This window comes from Tupaia chinensis, unplaced genomic scaffold (assembly GCF_000334495.1).
Source record: "Tupaia chinensis unplaced genomic scaffold, TupChi_1.0 Scaffold000001_1, whole genome shotgun sequence".
Lineage (NCBI taxonomy): Eukaryota > Metazoa > Chordata > Mammalia > Scandentia > Tupaiidae > Tupaia > Tupaia belangeri.
In genome coordinates, this window is record NW_006159427.1 from 6,060,661 (window position 1) to 6,080,669 (window position 20,009).

Sequence of the window (20,009 nt, forward strand, 5' to 3'; positions counted from 1 at the left end):
GGCGAGGGGCCCCGGGAGGCCTGCGCAGGACCCGCCGCTGGAGCCGCGCAGGACCCTATTTTTACTGCTTTTATGCTCTCCAACGTTTCAATCTCTACCAGAGTGCAGATATTTGGTATGTTAAGTGGACACATACAAAATCTTTCTTTTGTAGCCTGGCTTGCTTCACTCAGCCATAAATCTTCCATATTTGCCTGCTTTCTATCAAATGCCATGGTTGTCTTGTTTATTGGTCAAACAGTATCCGTAGAGTATGTGTGCCATTTTTCAATCCATTCATCTCTTCATGGTTTGGTTTGGTTCCATGTCTTAGCAATAGTGAACATGCTGCAGTAAACACTGATGTGCAAGCACCTTTCCAACTGAGCATTCTCCTGTACTTTGGGTAGATATCCAGAAGTGGGATTGCTGAATCATATGATAGTTCTATTTGTAGATCTTTGAGAAACCTCCATATTGTTTTCCATAGTGGTTGGACCAACTTACATTCCTACCAAGTGTAGGAGAGTTCTCCTTTCACCACAACCCTGCCAACATTTATCATTTTTAATCTTTGTCATTCTGATGGGCTTTAATCTGCATCTCCTTGATGATGAGGGATGTTGGGTATTTCCTTGGTGTTTTTTTTTTTGGCTGTTCCTACGTCTTCCTTAGAGAGATTTTTGTTCAGCTCGTTTTCCCATCTTTTAATTGGGTTAATCATTCTTTTTGGTAAGCTGCTTGAATTCCGTATATTCTGGTTATCAGTTCCTTATCTGACGCATAGTCTACAAAAATATTCTCTCATTCCAAGGGTGGTTGACTCACACTAATTACTGTCCTTTGCTGTGTAGAAACTTCTTAATCTGAAGTAGTCCCACATGTCTCTTTCAGGAATTATTTCCCATGCTTTAAGAAGTCTTCATCTACCTCAATATCTCCGAGTTTCCCCAGTATTTTCCACCAGTAGTTTTACAGTTTGAAGTCAAATTACTTTAAATTTTCTAAAAATACAATAATTTATGTTCTTTTTGGTTTTGTTCATTCAGCATACGATTTTGAGATTTATTTAGATTGTTGCATGTTTCATTATTGCAGAATTCTATCCCATTGTATGAATACAGCATGATTTGAATATCCTTTTGCCTGTTTGCTTTCATTATTTCTTCTTCTGAGAGCGTGAGATGGACCACCAGCAGGGTCTTCATGCTGCAATCCACCCCAGCCTCCATCAGCTAGGAGCATGGGTATATGTGCACACCTGGTGTGTACAGGGAGTCCTTGGGACACAAATTCAGGACTTTCCCATGTGACATCAACATTGTAGAGCACTGCATCAGCACTGCACCACAGTGCCTGATGGTAGACATTTAGGCTGTTTCCAGTTTGGGCTATTATAAATAATGTTGGTGTGAACATTTGTGTCTTCATGTGAACACAGGAGGGACCTTCAAAAAACTCATGGATGCATGTATCATGGAAAAATTGTGCATGGATTTTAAAAAATAATTGCACCCAGATAAGCTTATTTTAATTCCGTTTTCCCATGAATTTTTGAAGTGGCCTCATGTATGCTTCTATTGCTTTGTGGCAAACATCTAGGAGGGGTATGGTTGCGTTACATGGTAAAACATGTCTCACTTAAGAAACTACAAAATTGGTTCCAAAGCCATCTGCAACATTTTTCTTTACTCCAGCAATGTATGAGAGTTCCAGCCACTCCAGAAACTTACCAAGATTTGGCATGTTTAGTCTTTTTCTTTCCTTTCCTTTCCTTCCTTCCCTCCCTCTTTTCTTTCTTCCTTTTCTATCTGTAGAGGTTTTAGCTCTAGGGTGCTAGCTGGGGAGAGAGATGGAGACAGTAAGAGGGAAAGTGAGAAATCATCCCCAGGGGGGATGGTCCACCACAATCCTTCCCCTCCATTCTCCTCCTGGGATCTTGGACATGCACACACATGCACCCGGCATGAGTTTCAAGCCACCAGGTCCAGAACTTGAACCGTGGTTGACAATATGGAAATCCAGCAGTGTAATCACTATGCCATCTGCTGGCCCACAGTTTGGTCTTTTTCAACACAGTCAGTCTAACGGGTGTACAGTGTGTCTGTGATTGCAGTTTGCATTTCCCTGTTGACTAACGAGGTCAAACAGTTTTTTATATGCTTAGTGGACATTTCTATATACTCTTTCATAAATGTCCAAATCTCTTGCCCATTTCCCATTAATGAGTTGTAAAGGGGTTGAAGTCAAGAGAGTGTCAATGGGGGACCAGCAGTTAGCGTAATGGCTATATCGCTGGACTCCCACGTAGTTGACCGCGGTTCGAGTCCCGGACCCAGTGGCTTAAACTCACGCCGGGCGCGTGTGCGTGCGTGCCCAAGATCCCGAGAGGAGAATGGAGGAGAAGGGATTGCGGCATGGCCACCCCCCCGGGGGATGATTTCCTGCTTTCTGTCTCTCTGTCTCTGTCTGGTGAGCGCATGCGTCCTATAGCAAAAACCTCTCAAAAAAAAAAAAAAAAAAGTGTGTCAACGGGTTGAAAAGAGACATCTCTGAGAGAACTGACAAGACCTGGTGAACATTTTTTGTATGTAAGCATTAAGAAGGAAAAAATCTGATTTAGTGAGAAATGAGTACCTAGAGTTTAATAAAAAGTAGAATAATATCAGGGCCAGCAGTAGAGTGCTGGTTAAGGCAGGTGGATAACACATAGTCCACACAGTTTGAAACCTAGACCCTGCGGCTTGAAAAACACACTGGGGTCAGTCTCTGAGCCAGCCTCCTGAGCGTCGCTAGCACCGTCTGGGGGGATAAGTCCATGAGCTCCTCCCACACAGACTCTGTGTAGAAGTCCACCAACAAGGCTTTGCATTTTGGAGAAAACTTAAGACTCAGCAAAATTACAGGAAATTATTATGGAAGGAAAAGAAGGCTCAAACATCACAGGACTCCCAATTCACAGATTGATACCCAGATCATCTGAAACATCTCTATTTAGCTGAAGAGGAAAGACTCAAGAAGCAACTAATAAAAATTGACAAGCCTTTGGTAGAAGCTGATCAATTAACTAACTTTTGCCTGAAGAACAATGTAGCACTGACCAGGCTTGGTCTAAAAATCAGTGTAGTACTCACCAGCCTCAGCCAGAAGAACAGTGTAGCCAACCAGTAAATTCCATTACAATTCCAAAGAAAAATAAAAAGAAAACTTCAAATCAGAAAGCACAAGAAGAATATGAACAGGGCTAAGCGTGCTGCTAAGAAACAAGAATTTGAGAGAAGAAAACGAGAGAGCAGCAGCTCAAAATTTCTACCAAAAAAAGAAAATGGCAGTGTTTAAAATATTGAGCAAAAAGACTAAAAAGGGCCAACCAAACTTGAATTTACAAATGGAATATCTTCTTCAAAAAATACAAGAAAAAAATAAATCAGACATTTTGTCTTTCAGGGGTAAAATATCTGCTGACTGTCATTTGGGTTCTTTTTTGTATGTAATGGGTGACTTAAAACACTGACATTTGTCAACATTAACTAGATTGCTATATTATATATAAAATACCCCAATATATTTTTATAAAATAAAATATTCTATATATGCTCTAAAACAAAACAAAACAAAAAACTGGGGTGTGTGCATGCAAGCCTAAAATCCCAAAAGGAAGGAGAGATGAAGGAGAAGGGATTGTGACATGGCCATGCTCCACTGGGGTGCTTTCTCACTTTTCCCCCGTCTCTGTCTGGAGCACATTAGTCTTCTGGCAAATAACAAAGCTCCAAATACCTATTGCTAATGTTTGTTGCCATTTTTGTGATTTTTTTTTTTGAGAGGTTTTTGCTATAGGGCATGTGCGCTCGTCAGACAGAGAGAGAGACAGAGAGACAGAAAGCGAGAAATCACCCCCCAGAGTGGATGGCCACGCCGCAATCCCTTCTCCTCCATTCTCCTCTCGGGATCTTGGGCACGCACGCACACATGCCCAGCGTGAGTTTTAAGCCACTGGGTCCGGGACGCGAACCGCGGTCAACTACGTGGGAGTCCAGCGACATAGCCATTACACTAACTGCCGGTCCCATTTTCGCGATATTTTAAGATGGGACCTCTGTCCTCATAAATGGACTGATGCATTACTGCAGAAGCGGGTTCATTATCATGGGAGTGGGTCTGTCCCCTCTCATGTTTTCTCTCTCTCACCTTCCACCAGAGATGATACAACAAGAAGACCCTGCTAGATGCTGGCCCTTTGCTCTTGGACTTCTTGTCCTCCAGAACTTTAAGAAAACACATGTCTGTTCATTATAAATTACCCAGGGTGTGGTATTTCATTTCGGCAATAGAAAACAGACTCAGACACCAAGAGAGCATTCACTATGTGCCAAGCGCCGTTTAGAGCACTACCACAAACACTAACTCAGGATAAGTCCTCTAAGCAAAGGCGTATGGTGGATTATTATTATTATGATTCTTTCTTTACAGATGAGGAAACTAAGGCCAGAGTGAATAGGTGTTACAACTGAACATATAAACAAATCATTATAATCAGCATGATTAAAGCATAAAGATGCTTCAAAAAAGTTCTTGAAAATAAGAATTACGAAAAAAAAAATGCAGAGGTTTCCAACTTTTATTTTTGCACCTAAAAAAACTTCCATGACCTTGTTATAACAGGATCTGCTCTTCATCACTTATGTCACCTGGGGCAAGATACTGAAACAGGATCTCACATCACTGAATACTTCTGTCGCGGGTTTTGGTTTATGTACTTCAAACACATTCTTTCGTTTTGTGCCCATAACAATCCTGTGAGGTAAGCACTATGAGTGTCCCTATTTTTCTGATGAGAAAATGAAGACTAGAAACATTTCATATTTTCCCCAAGGTTGCAGAGTTGGTAACAGGTAAAAGCAGAATCAGAACTCAAGCGGGTTCCAGATCTCTCTTTTACCTGCTAAACCAAACACTCCTTCTGTGAAAATACTGAAGAGCTCAAATATTGAAGCAAGATCGATTTTTTTAAAGAGATTTTTGCTATAGGGCATGTGCACTCACCCGAGAGACAGTGAGACAGAAAGTGCGAAATCATCCCCTAAGGGGGATGGCCACACTACAATCCCTTCTCCATTCTCTTCTTGGAATTTTGAGCCTGGATGCACATGTACCTGGCATGAGTTTTTTAAGATGCTGGGTCCAGGACTTGAACCATAGTTGACTACATGGGAGTCCAGTGAGGTAACCACTATGCCACCTGCTGGTCCCAGCCAACAGTTTTCAGTTTGGCATATAACCAGCTGACAGTTCATATGTACAAGCAGAAGAAGTTTAGTTTTGCCTAACTGGAACCCAGAGAAGAGTGTGTACGACACTCTTGATTCCTGAATTGAGGAGTGGGGACAAGAAATGGAGAGTGGAGGAGAGGTATTTCCATCATGGATATTTCTGGATCATTCATTCACTGTATTTTCTGACATCTTTAAACTGCTGTATGGGTAAGAGCAAGACTAGTACATTCTACCTCTCCAACAACCTTGATCAAAGCAGTGTTTGAAAAAAAAAATGAAATTTAATTTCAGACATGGCAAGTTCTAATAAGTCATTCCATACTGCACTAGAAAATAGAATTTGTCCTACCAGGAGAACCAGTATAATAGAACAGAACAGCAGTATAACAGAATAGCGTGCCCAAGTGCACAAACATCTTTGAAGAAGAACACACATCATTTGAAGATACTTTATTAAGATTAGAGGTTTTCCATTACATTTACTTATAAATCCTTACTGGTTAAAAAGAAAATAAATATTAAAAATCTGCATCTTTAGGAAGATTTTCACAACAGTTTTGTAAATCTGAGGTTACATATTTGTCAATTTTAAATTATTACAATTTAGATACATTCAATCATTAAGATACCCAAAACTTGCACATTGGTCAGTACAGTCAAGGTAAAAAATTGTATTTCAGTTTCACCTTATTTTTAATCAACTCTCATGTACCAATCACAGAAAGAAGAATTTCTTTCTTGGTCATAGATCTTGAATATAAGGACTGTAAAAGGCAAATATTTCTCTTCTTTCAAATAGTGGCTGACACTCCATCTGGGGGGCAGGTGGCTAAGTGAGAAGTACAGTGTTACTCTCTTTGATGGAGACGGGAGCTGGCGAGAGAGAGAGTAGAACCAAGAGCCTTTCCTACAGTTAGCAAAGACTCCTTGGAGTTGGCTCTGCTATATTAAATTTAAATCAAATCTCTTTCTAATCATCACCATGGCCTCATCACACCATTTGGGAGACTATTCCACCAGATTTCTCAAATCACCAAAGTGTCTCTTTCTTTTCACCATTAAAAAAATATATATATTATTCTAGCTCTGGTTTAAAAAGGGAGAAAAGTCTGGACAGTCAACATTTTTCTAACACTCCTTTTCCCACCATCACCCAAAAGACTCAGTTTCCGCCACCTTACACTATCCCTCTAGCAATTATCTGCAACACAAATGAAAATATCAAAGTGGCTCTTGCAGGGTAAAGAATTTGGACTGAGTAAATTATTCAGATGATTTCCTACATTATTACATATTTCCATCACTCTGTGTATAGAAAGTCTTGATTTATAAGAAATTTTTAGTCTATGTCTAAAGACAGAATATTTAACCCAAACCATCTACTGAAGACGTGAAGTGTGGCTTTCATATCAGACTCAGTAATCCTCCATCTCACTTTTTTTAAAAACGAAGTCATTTAATATTTAATTGATAAACTTGGAACTCACTGTTTGGATTGTGTTGTTATGTAACATTTTGTTTGAATAGCCAATAATTTTGGTGTCAAGTATCAAGGCCATCGGAGAAGTTTCTGTTTCTAGTGTATAATTTGACATGCCTGAAGGAAATCTGGTGAATAATTCTTTCGAAGGTGCAATGCATATATAACACACTTGTGGATCTATCTGTGTAAAGGTCAGATATTTACATGGAATGTGGACCTTCATTTATAAAACTACTATTTTAAATTATGACATCTTTTACATACAATTTATGAATAGCCTCATTTTATAATTAAAAAAATATGCCTTTCAAATATTTCATAAATATATAAAATTTTACTACATTCTATTTTTCTTTAAACATGACATCTAAACTCTTTTTACAAATTAACAAAAAACTAGCTCTTTTTTTTTCCTGTTTGAAAGTCACAGATGCAGTGATTTCTGACGGGCGGGGTCTTACTGCAAGCAAGAATGGCAGGATATGTTCTCTTATGGAACTTACAGACATTTCTCGTGTTTTTAACTATGGATTTCACTTGCTAAGGACCAGTAGTATCAAAGAAAACTGAGAAAGCTCATCTAAATATTTACAATATAAGAATCTTTCTTCAACTTCTTTAACAACAGAGTCAAGGATGGTATCTAGCCAGTGTTAAAAATCTTTCTGATGATAAAGAAATAATGTTACAAGAAAGGTTTTCTAAAGCACATCTGAATTTAAATATACAGTGATCAATTGCACATATTTTTAAAAATGACCACATTTTCTTTAACTGTATCAGTAATACGTAAAACATGCCTTACCATTTTTGGGAAAATTCAAAGCTAGCTTAAAAAAAATCTTTTGGTGACTCCACAAATGTCTTCTGAGGATTTATAAATAAAATGTCCTTTGTAGTTGTTCTTGGCCCAGCATACCACTGTTCTTACTGAGATTAATGTCATAAGGAAAGGTTTTTAGTTGCATATATAGTAATTTTAAAGCCTATTTTTCCTTATCAAATATTTGTTGATATGTATTGATCTATACTCATAAAGATTTCTCAAACTATAATACGAAGGTCACTCAATGTAAATGTTCAGTTATTCCTTTAAGAAAAATTTTAAATGCGCACACCGTGAACCACCTTGTGTGTACATAAGAAAAAGTTTGCGCTTTTTGAATAGTAAGAGATTTTACTGCCAGTTCAGTGAAATCTGATTTAACTCCACCCATAGGTAGTGGAGCTGTCCTGTCTGCAGCTGCTTGAGGCTGTTGAAGTTCATACCTTCCATTGCTAACTTACTGACCTGGAGACAGGGACCATGTCTCAGACCAGCTGAAGCGCTAAACTTGGACACATGTCTGTTTATAACTTCTGTCTCTTCAAAAATCTCAACCTCAGGGCCAGCAGATGGTATAGTGGTTACATTGTTGGACTCTCACATGGTCGACTACAGTTCGAGTCCTGGACCTGGTGGCTTGAAAGGCATGCTGGATATGTGTTCATGTATGTGTGCACATGCGTGCGTGCGTGTTTGTGTGTGCAGGCACCCAAGATCCTGGAAGGACAATGGGAAGGGACTGCAGCATGGCCATCGCCTCCAGGGGATGATTTCTCATTTTCCCTCCCACAGTCTTCAACTCTTTCTTTGGGTGAGTGCATGTGCCCTAAGGCAAAAAACTCTCAAAAACCAACCAACCAAAAAAACTCAATCTCATCTTGGAGCTAGAACTACATTAAAGACACCCAGAAGGTTCAGCATTTTGCTCAGAAGACAGGACTGTGTAAATTTTGATTGCGGGTGTTCTGCACTGTGTTTCAAATAAGGCTGTAAAAAGATACAAACAAAACCGGCATTTGATGTCAACCAAGATTGGACTCCAGGATACTGATACAGATTTGAAAACCCTCCCACCCAAATGGTAACTGACTGAGCCATGCACTCTATACAAAAAGATAACTACGTAACTTCCTCTTAGTTATGAATGCAACCAACTCACTGGTACCCAATGGGTATCGGTCTCTAACTTGTCGAAAGTTGTTTTCAGCTCATTGAATGCTACAGTGAGATCGTCGTTTATTATAATTTTGTCGAAAAGATGACCGTACTGATTCTCCATCATCTGTGCAGATTTAATCATTTCTTGAAAGTCTTCTTCCTGTGAAAAGACGACGTTTTTTAAAAGTTGGTTAACCATGCAATCACCTGGCTTCATGTCCTAGTGAACATTCTACAACTGGCTTACCGCACACCATTCTGTGCTCAGTCTTTCACCTCTGCCAGAAATAAAAATTATTCTCTTTCACCAGTTCTTCAGAAGCCAAAATGTCTCATGCTCTCTCCGATTTGCTTATAACTAAACTACTCTGAACGAATCGAAACTCCCACTTAACGAATCCAGGACTGTCAGTCACTTGCTCAGCATTATGAGGACATGCTGCTATTAAAACAGCTGGTGAGAAGGAGGGGAGAAGAGTTGACGTGATGCTTCGACTGGCCGCATGATTTATGCTTATTCACGGGCAGGAATCTGTACCATCAATTACTTACTCAGAGTTGGACACATTTATAAAAGAATAGCTCCCATGTCCGTCCTGCGTCTCATCAGAAGTGTTTTAGAAGCTATTCACATTTTCTTTTTTATGAATTATTTTAATAGGGCCAGCAGGTGGCATAGTGGCTGAGGGCACTGAGCTCCCACGTGACCGACTGCGGTTTGATTTCCGGACCTCGTGGCTTGCTTTCTCACTTCTCTCTCTCACTCCGTCCCTCTCTGGTCATATAAAAATAAATAAATAAAGTTAAGTGAACTAAATGAGGAACAGAGCAAGAGAAAGAGGGAGAAAGGGACTGAGGCAAAGTGAGAAAGCAAAAGCCTCCAGGTCTGGGACTCAAACCGCAGTTGGCCATGTGGAAGTCCAGTGCCCTAAACCACCGTGCCACCTGCTGGCCCCTCATGCTTACATTTTTGAAGCCCAGTACTATCTTACTTGCCTGTATAATTCAGGGCTATACAATTATATACATAAATGTACGTGAGCCACGTTCTAAAAATGTGTTATTTGTGCTTGCATTGAGAAAACTTTCCATTTATAGATGGGACAATAACTGTTTGTCCTGCAACATACTGAAATAATTTCAGGAGCAACATTTCAATGTTAAAAAAAATTTTATACATAAAATTTTATTACAGAAAATGTAACTTTAGAACCTCAAATAAGTGACATCAGAAGACAGTATCTACTCAGTGTGGACAGACACTCAACATTTTACAGAAAAGATACTTATCAAATGCTGGGATTAAAAAATGTGATCTGTGTTTTGTAACCACAACTAACAGTTAACATATTAATATAGATTCAGGTTAAAGATGAGATAATTAAGGGAAGCTCCTGACATTTAATTTCTTTGCTTTTTATTTCTTAGTCCAATGGTAGGATTATTCTTTTTTTTTGGGGGGGGGAGAGATTTTCGCTATAGGGCGCGTGCACTTGCCAGACAGACAGAAAGAGACATTAGAGACAGAAAGCAAGAAATCACCCCCCAGGGTGGAAGGTCACGCCGCAATCCCTTCTCCTCCATTCTCCTCTCGGGATCTTGGGCACGCACGCACACGTGCCCGGCGTTGAGTTTTAAGCCACCGGGTCCGGGACGCGAACCGTGGTTGACTACGTGGGAGTCCAGCGACATAGCCATTACACTAACTGCTGGTTCCCAGGATTATTTTCTTTTTAAAATTATTTTTATTCAATTTTATTTATTATTATTTTCCAGTTTGATCAGAGGGAGTCAGAGAAAGAGAGAGAGGGAAAGTCAGAAAGCAAGTCACCAGGTCCAGGACTCGAACCATGGCCAGACAAGTGGGAGTCCAGTGCCTTTAATCATGCCACCTGCCAGCCCTGATAGGATTATTATCTTAAGACTGAAAACAAAACCAATGAAAAGTCTGGCCAGAGCTATCATACTCATTAACGCACTCCAGTCACCATGTCCAATGACACTCACAGGAAATACAAATATTGCTGAATAATAGTAGTCTACTTGTCCTGTACCCAAAATGTTGTTTTCCTTTCACTGTGCTACATATGATTGCCAATACAAAAAGACACATGGCAAGTCATTACATGTTTCATCTAGATTATTAATGAGCACTAGAAGCTGACTCTGCTATCTTTAATTTTAAACAATAAGGATGGTAAGGGGCCAGTCCCACGGCCCAGGTTAAAGGAGCTGGGTCCGACGTGGCCAGCTGTACTTCGAATCCTGGCCCCAGTGGCTTAGAAAGCATGCCAGGTGTGCATATGGGTGTGTTCAAAATTCCAACAGGACGGAGAAATGAGGAGAAGGAACTGCGGTGTGACCACCCGCTGGCAGGGCTTTCTCCCTCTCCTTCTCCCTCCCCCCCTTTCTGTCTCTCTGGAGAGCACACATTTATTTAGCAATTAAAATAAGTAAGGCTGGCTAGTCTGGCAACTAATTTAACTTACGTGAAGGTTGGGTCTGAAATACATGCACAATAGCATACAAAGTAGTTCTGAGTCAATTTCACATGGAAATTCATCCACAGCCCCCAAACTAATCATAGTGTAGTTGTTGAAAAATGCGTGTCCCTGAATACAAGTCCATCCTCCAAAGACTCCTGGGCCGCGGCTTCGGTCAGCCTTCCTAAGACCCTGTGAACACAAACGTCCTATCGCTCAGCGCTGCCGTACTTACCGTGAAGGGTTTCGCAGCACCTTGGTCATCTCTGCTTGAAATGATCTTCGCATTTTTTCTTGTCTCTCTCAAACGTTCTATTGAGGGAGGCTTTATAAATATCACAAAGGGCTTAAATTCTAGTGTCCTTAAATGCTTCACTGTCTACAAGGAAGAAAAAAGTTTTCTCATATTTCTTCATCACATGACTAATTTTCTAACGAAAAAAATTCCTTAAATTTTTTCTCTAATTACGGTCGGTAGGTCTTTTGACAGATTATGATTCAATCAGTTCTTGACAATTAAATGACAAGTACTCCTGAAAAGAAGCTAGAGAATGTAACTTGCACTTTATTTTAAATTATTTTTGGAGAGGTTTCTGTTATAGGGCGCATGTGCTTGCCAGAAAGACAGAGAGAGAAGGCAAGAAATTGCCCCCCAGGGGGGATGGCCATGCCATAATTCCTTCTCCTCCATTCTCCTCTCGGGATCTTGGGCACACACGCACACACGCCTGGCATGAGTTTAAGCCACTGGGTCTGGGACTCGAACCACGGTCAACTACATGGGAGTCCGGTGACATAACCATTATACCATCTGCTGGCCCCGTAACTTGCATTTTAAAGAATTTTGATTTTATAATATTGAGTCGTCGGAAAATTCATTTTTCCAACAACTGTAGAAAAGTGCATCATGACTTTTCCAATGACCCAATATATTACTAAATAAAACTGACATTCCAATAATGAAATTAAAAAAAAATCAGAATACATCATTAATATTGAACAGAAGTACCTAAAAACATCACACACTGTTTCTGAGGTCAAATGCCCCACAGACGCAATGAGCTAAATAACCTCTACCCACGGACGGCTTTGCGCCAACCCCTTTATGCCTTTCTGTCTCTCTGGAGAGCACACATTTATTTAGCAATTAAAATAAGTAAGGCTGGCTAGTCTGGCAACTAATTTAACTTACGTGAAGGTTGGGTCTGAAATACATGCACAATAGCATACAAAGTAGTTCTGAGTCAATTTCACATGGAAATTCATCCACAGCCCCCAAACTAATCATAGTGTAGTTGTTGAAAAATGCGTGTCCCTGAATACAAGTCCATCCTCCAAAGACTCCTGGGCCGCGGCTTCGGTCAGCCTTCCTAAGACCCTGTGAACACAAACGTCCTATCGCTCAGCGCTGCCGTACTTACCGTGAAGGGTTTCGCAGCACCTTGGTCATCTCTGCTTGAAATGATCTTCGCATTTTTTCTTGTCTCTCTCAAACGTTCTATTGAGGGAGGCTTTATAAATATCACAAAGGGCTTAAATTCTAGTGTCCTTAAATGCTTCACTGTCTACAAGGAAGAAAAAAGTTTTCTCATATTTCTTCATCACATGACTAATTTTCTAACGAAAAAAATTCCTTAAATTTTTTCTCTAATTACGGTCGGTAGGTCTTTTGACAGATTATGATTCAATCAGTTCTTGACAATTAAATGACAAGTACTCCTGAAAAGAAGCTAGAGAATGTAACTTGCACTTTATTTTAAATTATTTTTGGAGAGGTTTCTGTTATAGGGCGCATGTGCTTGCCAGAAAGACAGAGAGAGAAGGCAAGAAATTACCCCCCAGGGGGGATGGCCATGCCATAATTCCTTCTCCTCCATTCTCCTCTCGGGATCTTGGGCACACACGCACACACGCCTGGCATGAGTTTAAGCCACTGGGTCTGGGACTCGAACCACGGTCAACTACATGGGAGTCCGGTGACATAACCATTATACCATCTGCTGGCCCCGTAACTTGCATTTTAAAGAATTTTGATTTTATAATATTGAGTCGTCGGAAAATTCATTTTTCCAACAACTGTAGAAAAGTGCATCATGACTTTTCCAATGACCCAATATATTACTAAATAAAACTGACATTCCAATAATGAAATTAAAAAAAAATCAGAATACATCATTAATATTGAACAGAAGTACCTAAAAACATCACACACTGTTTCTGAGGTCAAATGCCCCACAGACGCAATGAGCTAAATAACCTCTACCCACGGACGGCTTTGCGCCAACCCCTTTATGCCTCTCCCTGATTGTAGCACGAGTTCTCCTCTCTCCTTCTACCCTTCAGAGTCTCCTAACAGGGCAGCTTCCTACTCTCCAAGAAGCTAGTCAGCACTCCTCGTAAAGTATGTCACCGTATCTACAGTATGCTCTGGGGACTCCATCTATACCCTAGGGTGACTGCAGGTGGTGAAGCGAGTCACGTGACATGGCAGTCATCCGCTGTAGGTCAGGATCTCTCCAGAAGATGAACGTCAATGACAGACCCCACTGAAAGGCCAGATGGACAGCCTGTGTGTGTATGAGAGAGCGCGGACAGCAGTGGTGCTGAAGGGACAGGGGACAGAGAGGCTGTAAAGGCGCTGCAAATGAAGGGCTGAAAGCACCCAGGAGACCGGGAGCGACTGGACCCAGCACACTAATGGAGAGATTCTGCCCACTCAGAGCTACCCCATTGCTTGGTGGGGCACACGACAGGAGAGAGACGCCCTGCTCAGACGGGGGACTCTTACTCCAGATTCATCTTAACAGGTAAAAGGGCTGGCATTTGGGGGTTGTACACCCCAAAAAGCAGCCATTAGTGGAGGGAGAATCTGTGGCCTCCGGAACGTGAGGAAAATGCCCCAGGCCAAATATCAACTGGAAGATGTATGGCTTGACAAGGAAGCGAATGGCTTCATCAACGGCTACTCTCCAGAATGTCCCCAAGGGTGCCTAGGATGACAGGCAAAAATCTGCCTGACGGCTGTAACAAGGATCTCATTCAGTACAATTCCTGGGAGACGCCCCACAGCTCTATGGGCAGGTGTGCACAGGGAGGACACATACAGTGCCTGAACCAAAGGAGGACCGAGAACCAAACGTCCAATGTTAGAAACGACAACATTCTAGGGCCAGCAGTTGGTACGGGATGCTGCTCCCACATGGCCAGCCGTGGCTTGAGTCCTGGACTCAATGGCTTGAGACTCACTCCAGGCTAGGTGAATGTGCGTGCGTGCGTGTGCGCGTGTGTCCAAAATCCTAAGAAGAGAACAGAGGAGATACTGTAGCATGGCCATCCTCCCGGGAGGCATGATTTCTCACTTTCCCTCTGTCTGTCTCTCTGACTCTGAGCATGTGCCCTATGGCAAAAACCTAAAATAAGAAAACAAAAACGAACAAATAATCAAAAACTATAAGCACTTCTAACAATACATAACACATACAGTATACATTATGCATGTAACAGCATAAGAATGTATTTTTAAAAATACACAGAAATATCTAAAAGTCATTGTACTTGACTAAAACGAATTATAAAGGTCTTGGGGTCCGTCCACTTCTCTCTTCTGATTTTTTTTTTTTTTAACCAAAGACATCTCAATTGGCATCCGAGTGCTTTTGTCCTCTTAGAAAAGCTGCATACATGCCCAAAGCGAGCAGACCACATTTACCTGGCGCGGAAACGCTCCCATGGAGGGTAGCAGGTTTTGTGAGTCAGAAGGTACCGACCGGGTCGCCATTTACTTACATGAGGCTGAACATCCAACAAACAAACTTTGTTTTTGGCTAGGACAGACCGGACGGAGTCTATACTCGTGCCATAATAGTTGTTCTTGTATTCCCCGTATTCAATAAACCTGTAGAAAATTAGGGATGCATCAGAAACACTTGAGCGAGTAAAACATTTACAGCCGGCAAGATATAATTCATACGTGAAAGCCATTTTTGCTGAACATGTCGTTTTTTTCACTGCGTTTAATAAAATAAATAGGGCCAAGTACTTCAGAATGTCAATTTGAAGGAATCTCCTATTTTACATTTCCAAATCAGTAACACTTGCTTGGGTTACACTTAGGCAGAAAAAGCGCTTGAGCTCAGTAGTGCGTTTTTCCATCGCCCCTTTTTCAGACTAATGTACTGCAATAAAAAGGGACTAAGCCAGACGACAGACACTGCACATGACAGAACGACCACAGCCTCAGAGCTCCAGGGGCTGGGTGGTGGCCACAGGGACAGGGCAGCCGATCAGGTGCTATAAAAGCACAATTACCGTGCCAAATGTGAAAAAGGCATTTTGATGTTTCAATAAACTCCCACAAACCTGCCTTAAACACATTGTTTCTGATACCTTGAAATATTCATGTTTAAACAAATGGAAAACCTGGGGAGGGGAGAAGCTTAGAGCGATTGATTGATAGAGGGTACCCTAGAGGCGAGATGGTTAATGTGTTCTTTCGATTTTTAGAAGAGCCAGTGAAAGAAGCAAATGTGTTTGAGTGTGCGTGTGTGTGTGTGTGTGTGTGTGTGTGTGTGTGTGTGTAGAAGATTGTGGAACGAGGGATATGTTACAGAAGTAGTCATTAGTTTTTCAAATAAAATTCTATCCAAAGTATATGCTAAGATTCAATTACTAGGCAGAAAAGAGGTCACGATGGGACATTAGCAACCGTCCCTCACTTTCCACAACAACTCCTACATGTTTAACTTAACAAGAAAGGAGCAGTTCTAGCTTAATTAAACATTCAAGGTAAAAATGAATCATCATTACTGAATCATTCCTTTTTATCAGTTTCAAATATGACGGTAAGTAAAATAACCTTCAAATTGAGTGGAACCCTGTGTTGTCTAAAACCGTATAACAGGCAGGTAGGTACTTAAACATAAGTCACAACGATTCTAAAGAAATTCCACGTACTTGTTGTTCTGTACATCTGTCTCAAACAAATGCTTGGAAATGAAAATATACTCAACGCCATCACTTTCCTGGCTTCTTCTTGCTCTGGTAGTATCTGTGGTGTAATGAAAATCAGTTTAGAAACTCTCACCTAAGCCACCTTAAGAAAAATACTAACAAAGAAATAATCAAGTATACTAAACTAGTTTTCTTTTTTTTTTTTTTTTAAAGAGAGATTTTTGCTATAGAATGTGTGTACTCGCTGGAGAGTCAGAGAGAAATAGAGACAGAAAGTGAGAAATTCCCCCCCCCGGGGGTGGGGGGAATGTCCACACTGCAATCCCTGCTTCTCCTTTCTCCTCTCGGGATTTTGGGCACGCACGTACACATGCCTGGTGTGAGTTTTAAGCAGCCGGGTCTGGGACTCGAACTGCGGTTGACTATGAGGGAGCCCAGCGATATAACCATTATGCCATCTGCTGGTCCCTTGGTTTTCTTAAACATGTTCTTAAAACTTGTAAAAAAAATCAAATTAGCTAATAAAATGTAAAGTGCCATTAATTTAGATTCCCCACTGACAGTAAAACTACATTAACTTGAAGATGAATTCAAAACTAAGTTGCACTGTGTATCTCTCCTTTTTTTCACTATTTTGAAATAAAAACACTATTTAGACCTGGGCGGGGAGGACTCCTTTTGCACATAATGTGTTTATTATCTTTACTTACTGATTTTTATTCACTAAAATGAGTCTATCGTCTACTAAGTAATAAGGTAAATTCTGAAATTATTTTACCTTCTTCTCCACATGGAACACAGTGGTTGCCAGTGGGCTTGTTTTACTAACTGCATGAAGTTAAATACCTTTATGTGGTAGTCATTTCTCTTTTGCAAAGTTATAGACAGCCTTTTTAGAATAGTATTGAACTTCTAACCTTTCAGTAATTTTGCCTGGTTTGTTAGTGAATGATAATGAAAGAAAACGCAGAATTAATGAAAAATGCTGATGACAACAAGACCCAAGGAGTATTTTTGTTTGTGCATGCACTCCCCAGAGAGAGACCCCAGAGAGATGGAGAAAGGCAGAGAAAGGGAAAATGAGAATCACCCCCGGAAGGTGGGGTGGGGATGGCCATGACACAATCCCTTCTCCTCTAGTCTCCTCTCAGGACTTTGGGCACACACACATATGCGCCAGGCCTGAGTTTGAAGCTGTTGGGTTCAGGATTCAAACTGCAGTTGGCCATGTGGAAGTTCAGAGTCTTAACCACTATATTTCCTCCGGGACCCCCCCCAAAGAGTTCTAGAACTCGCATTGTGAGTGTAATCCACCACTGCCCATCTTCCTGTTGATCACCACTACAAACTGTGGAGCCGAAGCAAGATCTGAGCACTGAAAACACACACACAGATTGTAGGAAAGAGGCAACCTCCACAGCGGAGAGTGTAACTTGATGTTCCATTCTTTTTAGCTTCGCCCCAAGAATCAAAGTCATTCACAGAGCAGCACGCAGGAACGCATGGAGAAACTCCAGTAGAAGTCCTACTTTTTCATGAAAAGGACCAGGAATAATAGGTCACTGTGGATTGAAGAGTGTGGAGAGAGGGGAGAAAGCCCGAGAAGGAAAACTCCAATTCTGTATATAACCAACACTAGTCTAGGAACAACCCCTGGGCTGTATACATATGGTTCAGATTCAAACTAGCAATGCTTTGAAGTAATTAACATTAGAATACACAAGTCTTAGGGACCAGCAGTTAGCTTAATGGCTATGTCGCTGGACTCCCATGTAGTTTGAGTCCTGGACCCAGTGGCTTAAACTCACACTGGGTGCGTATGCGTACATGCCCAAGATCCTGAGAGGAGAATGGAGGAGAAGGGATTGGAGAAGGCCATCCTCCTGGGGGGTGAGTTCTTGCTTTCTCTCTCTCTGTCTCTATCTCCCTATAGCAAAAACCTCTCAAAAAAAATTCGGGTGAGAATGCCCCCCCAAAAAAAAAACCCTCAAAAAAAAAAAAAAAAAAAAAAGAATATACAAGTCTTAACCTAAACTCTGAATAACAGAAGCACAAAACACATCCAAACCAATGCAGAAAATGCTACAGAGAATTCAGTAGGAGATTTGAACCATTCTTATTAAGTCTCAGACTAACCCTCTGAACCAGGACAGACCAGACCAACAAAGCAAAAGTAAATGAGATAAAACTTATAGTTTTAACATAAGTTGACTACCTATTAAACTAAAAACATCAGTATTTTTTGGATAGTAACATAAGACCTAGAATTAACAAATTATGAGTCCAGCAGATGGTGTAACAGTTACATTGCTGGACTCCCACAGAGCAGACCACCATCCTAGTCCTGGACCTGGAGGCTTGAAACTCAAGCTGGGAGCATGTGCATGTATGCCCAAAATCCCAAGAGGAGAATGGATGAGAAGAGACTGTGGTGTGGCCAACCTCCCTGGGGGGTGATTTCTCACTTTCTGTCTCTCTGTCTCCCTGGCAAGCACATGCACCCTGTAGCAAATCTCTCTCAAAAAAAAATATAAATAAATAAATAAAAACAAAACACATTACATTGATAATATCCTGCATGCCACTTAAAATTACTTCACATTGGGGCTGGCAGGTGGTGTGGTCTTTAAGGCACTGGACTCTCACATGGCTGACTGCAGCTCAAGTCCCAGACCTGGCATCTTGCTTTCTCACTCCCCATCCCTACTCTGTCCCTTTCTGTTCAAATTGAATAAATCTCTCTCTCTACGTATACATATCAGATATACATATACATATACACACACAAATAAATAAAGTTAGATAAAATAATTATTTAAAAAAACATTATTCCACATAAAAGACCCAAGAAAATATGGCCAATTTTCAAGGGGAAAGAAAAGAGGTGGTGACCCTGAATGTCCTGGAAGTCAGAATTATCAGACTTTAAAGCAACCGTTAAAACCATGCTTCATGAGGAAAAGGAAAATATCCCTGAATTGCATGAAAATATGAACTCTCTTAGCAGACTAACAGAAACTACAAAGAAGAACCAAATGGAGATTTTAGAACAGAAAAATACAATCCCTAACAGGAATAAATCATTAGATGGGTTCGATAACAGAATGAGCAAAGCACGAGAAAAAGCCCATGAATGTGAAGACAGAGTGACAGAAACGAAATAACCTGAACAACAAAGAGAATAATGACTGGAAAGTGCTAATGGAACTCCAAAATCTGTGTGAAATGTGCAAATGTCTGCATGGAACTGGGAAGGACATGTAGACATTTAGTCCTTCTGGCAAAGGACAAAAGAGAGAGACTGGGCAGAAAAACATGTACTTGAAAAAAATAAATAATAATGGCCTTAAACTTTTAACATTTGGTGAAAAACAAAAGCTTAGAGATTTCAGAAGCTCAACAAATCCCAAGGAGAATAAAATAGGAATGACAAAAACATGCCTAGGGACCAGCAGAAGATGTAGTGGTTACGTCACTGGACTCCCACTTGGCCAATCATGGTTTGCACCCGGGACCCTGTGGCTTGAAACTCATGCTGGTATGTGTGCATGTACCCACCATCCTGAGAGAATGGAGGAGAAGGGATTGTGGGTTGGACATCACCCCCCCGGGGGATGATTTCTCATTTTCTGTCTCTCTTTCTCTCCAGTGAACGCCCTACAGCAAAAATCTCCTTAAAAAGAAAGAAAGAAAAAGAAAGAAAGAAAAAAAAAAAAACCCATGCCTAGACATATTACAATCAAACCACTAAAAGTCAAAGTTAAATGAAAAATCTTTAAAGTAGATAGAAAATGCAATATAAGACACATAAAGAAATAATTATTTGGACCCCGCGCGCTGAGCGAGCGCCGGCG

The 20,009-nt window shown here is 40.8% G+C and overlaps 1 protein-coding gene across 1 annotated transcript in view; it reads right to left on the reverse strand.

Moving 5' to 3' along the window:
- Positions 1-8,342: 8,342 nt before the first annotated feature.
- The window catches only part of MPP7 (MAGUK p55 scaffold protein 7), a 217,424-nt gene continuing 205,757 nt past the window's right edge, over positions 8,343-20,009 (reverse strand). The window contains exons 13-16 of the mRNA XM_027770169.1: positions 16,159-16,252; positions 14,992-15,100; positions 12,627-12,770; positions 8,343-8,882 (exon numbers count right to left, since the gene is read on the reverse strand). Coding sequence (XP_027625970.1) covers positions 8,703-8,882; positions 12,627-12,770; positions 14,992-15,100; positions 16,159-16,252 — 527 coding nt within the window. The 3' untranslated portion in view covers positions 8,343-8,702. The remainder of the gene's footprint in view (positions 8,883-12,626; positions 12,771-14,991; positions 15,101-16,158; positions 16,253-20,009) is intronic.